This window comes from Octopus bimaculoides, chromosome 2, assembly GCF_001194135.2.
Source record: "Octopus bimaculoides isolate UCB-OBI-ISO-001 chromosome 2, ASM119413v2, whole genome shotgun sequence".
Classification (NCBI taxonomy): domain Eukaryota; kingdom Metazoa; phylum Mollusca; class Cephalopoda; order Octopoda; family Octopodidae; genus Octopus; species Octopus bimaculoides.
The window spans coordinates 44,385,564-44,388,343 of NC_068982.1; the positions used below are offsets into that span (position 1 = coordinate 44,385,564).

Consider the following 2,780-nt stretch of genomic DNA (forward strand, 5'->3'; position numbering starts at 1 on the left):
TATACACACACACACACACACACCATACACCACACATATATATATACACACACACACACACACACCATACACCACACATATATATATACACACACACACACACCATACACCACACATACACACACATACACATACATACTTCTACATACATACTTCTACATACATACGCACATGCACACATACATAATTACATTCACACACATACATACATATACATGCATATACACATACATACACATACAGATAAATACGTATATATATACATATATACCTACCTGTTTATATGTATATATGTATGTGTATGTGAGTGAGTATTTGTATATATGTATGCTTATATATATGTATGCGTATAAGTATCTATGTGTTTAGGTAAGCATGTATGTGTGTGTGCGCGTATAGAAGTATACACGTATACACACAGACATACACACACACACACACACACACACACACACATACACACACACACACAAGTCGGAACAGTTGTAATTAGCATAACTTTTTACTTGTAACGAATCTTCAGTAAAATTTAATTTTTGTTTTGTAGTCCTATAACACCACATATACAATACAAAATCTACCCAATCAACATTATTTTTAGAGGTTACAAATCCTGTCTGAGTTAGCTAATGTGATGTGATTAAATTAAGAAAATAAAAATATATCAATAATTAAAGTGAAAACTTAATTGGATAATTGATTGTTTCTGTACCTGATATTAATATCCAATGTTGAATTATCAACTTGTAAATGTTTCTGTATAATTCTGAAGCCAAAATCAGACACAGCAATCACTTTAACGAGATATATTCCAGGCTTTTCGTTTGGTATATCGTAATATGTATCGTTTGTAAAGTCGGAGCAGTTGTAATTAACATCACTTTTTACTTGTAACGAATCTTCAGTAAAATTTAATATTTGTTTTGTAGTCCTATAACACCACATATAATATTCAGCGATTTCGTGCAATACATATAAGGGGGTTCCTAGACTTTTCGTACTTATATCTCCGCCTAAAAATGATAACGGTTTTAGTACTTCGCTGAATTTGATATATAAAGTATCGGAAATTTTCCTGTCGCCACTGCTTACTTCCAAATCGATTTTGTACAAACCGTGTGTAGAATAAGGGAGAAAATCCAGATATTCTAAATCAAGTGTTACATTTTCGTGCTCTATATCTTTTAATTCACCTTCAATCATTTTCTGAAGCTTCCATTCGTAAGTCAGTGGTTTTGAATTACATAAAACAAAATCTGATTTTGAAAGATTGACTTTTTCGTCAATTCTGAATATTACGAACGGACTCTGAATTGTTGTACGAGGATATAATGTAAAGATAGTTTTGTTAAAACATTTGTCTTGAATAAAGACGTTTTCATATTTGTATATCATGAATTCATCCAAAGTACATTCCAAACCAATTTCATGCCATCCAGGCTCGTTAATAAAGATCTCAGTGTCATCGGTAGTGAATTCGTCCTTAGATTTCTTCTTCCTTTTCTTAATAGAAATTTGATCGTGATTCTTCTTATCAATATATATGACACAATCCCACTCCCCGAAAATGGTTTTTGCTCGTATCATAACTTTAAGAGCAACAGAAGAGCCATCATAATATTTGTCGCCTGAAATAGTAAAACTAATATCGTCCTCTGTACTTTGAATAGGCACGTCAACTGCTCGAACAATATCTGTGCACGTACAAGTTATATTATATGATCCTGAATTTATATACTCGTGATTCATTGATCTCGAACCTAAACCAACAGGAAAAACTATTTCTTCTTCTTCAGTATCGTCGCCAAAATTCAAACTGCATGTTTCTTCGGCATCTAATACCACATAAACAATGACTTCATAAAGGTAGGTTGTGTAGTATTCTTTTTTCTTACCGCTTGAGATATTGAATGATGTGTTATTCTCCAAGAAACTGGTGACGTTATCGGAAGAACCTACTTCTTTGACAATTTGCAGTTTCAGGTTTGCTTCCATACCAATTATTTTGTAGGGCATAGGGCCGAACATAAAGACTGTTGCATATAGACTTGCCAAAACCAAATCTAGAAAGAAAAAAGAAATTAACATAATTTAGTCAAGAAAATAAAAACACAAATTAGGCATTTAACGGAACTTAGCGATTTATATACTTTTATTCTTCACAAAAATGAGTTCAAAACAAATTATGGATTAAATCAAAGCTTTATTAATAAAAATGATCGCTGACACTCTAAAGAAATATACCTCTGGTTCAAAATCGCTTGTCACCAACATATCTAACATTTACTTCCAAAGAACGAAATATGAAGCTGTAACGTCCACACCGTTATCGTCATCAGTAAAGCCTGTGTAACAAAATGCAATCCACAAGGTTTAACAATTTAGTTTTCTTTTATATTTTATTAAGCATTCACCAACATCTATAAATATTAACATTGAATTTATAAGTATATGAAGTTTATAAGTGTCAATCGTAAATAAGTTCATTATACTTTAGAAACAACAATAACAAAACTTGAACTTTAAAAGCTGCAGTGATATGTGATGCACTTAACCTGGCCAGTTAAACAGGGTGTATAGTAATATTTCGCATTGAATACAAGCGTATCTTTCTTTAGTTCTTCAGTTTGTTATAGCCATCAGTGCATTGTCCATACGCAAGACTGCCTCAAGTTGTGGAATTTTCTTTGATAAAATAAAACGCACGTAAAGACTGGGGTCGATGGTAGCGACTACAACCCTCCCCATATATCTTCTAGGCTCGTACCTAAATTACAAAC

At 32.5% G+C, this 2,780-nt stretch overlaps 1 protein-coding gene across 1 annotated transcript in view; it reads right to left on the reverse strand.

The window, feature by feature from the left end:
- The window catches only part of LOC106879406 (uncharacterized), a 109,772-nt gene that overhangs the window by 27,762 nt on the left and 79,230 nt on the right, over positions 1–2,780 (reverse strand). Inside the window, exon 2 of the mRNA XM_052965843.1 lies at positions 713–2,063. Coding sequence (XP_052821803.1) covers positions 713–2,063 — 1,351 coding nt within the window. The remainder of the gene's footprint in view (positions 1–712; positions 2,064–2,780) is intronic.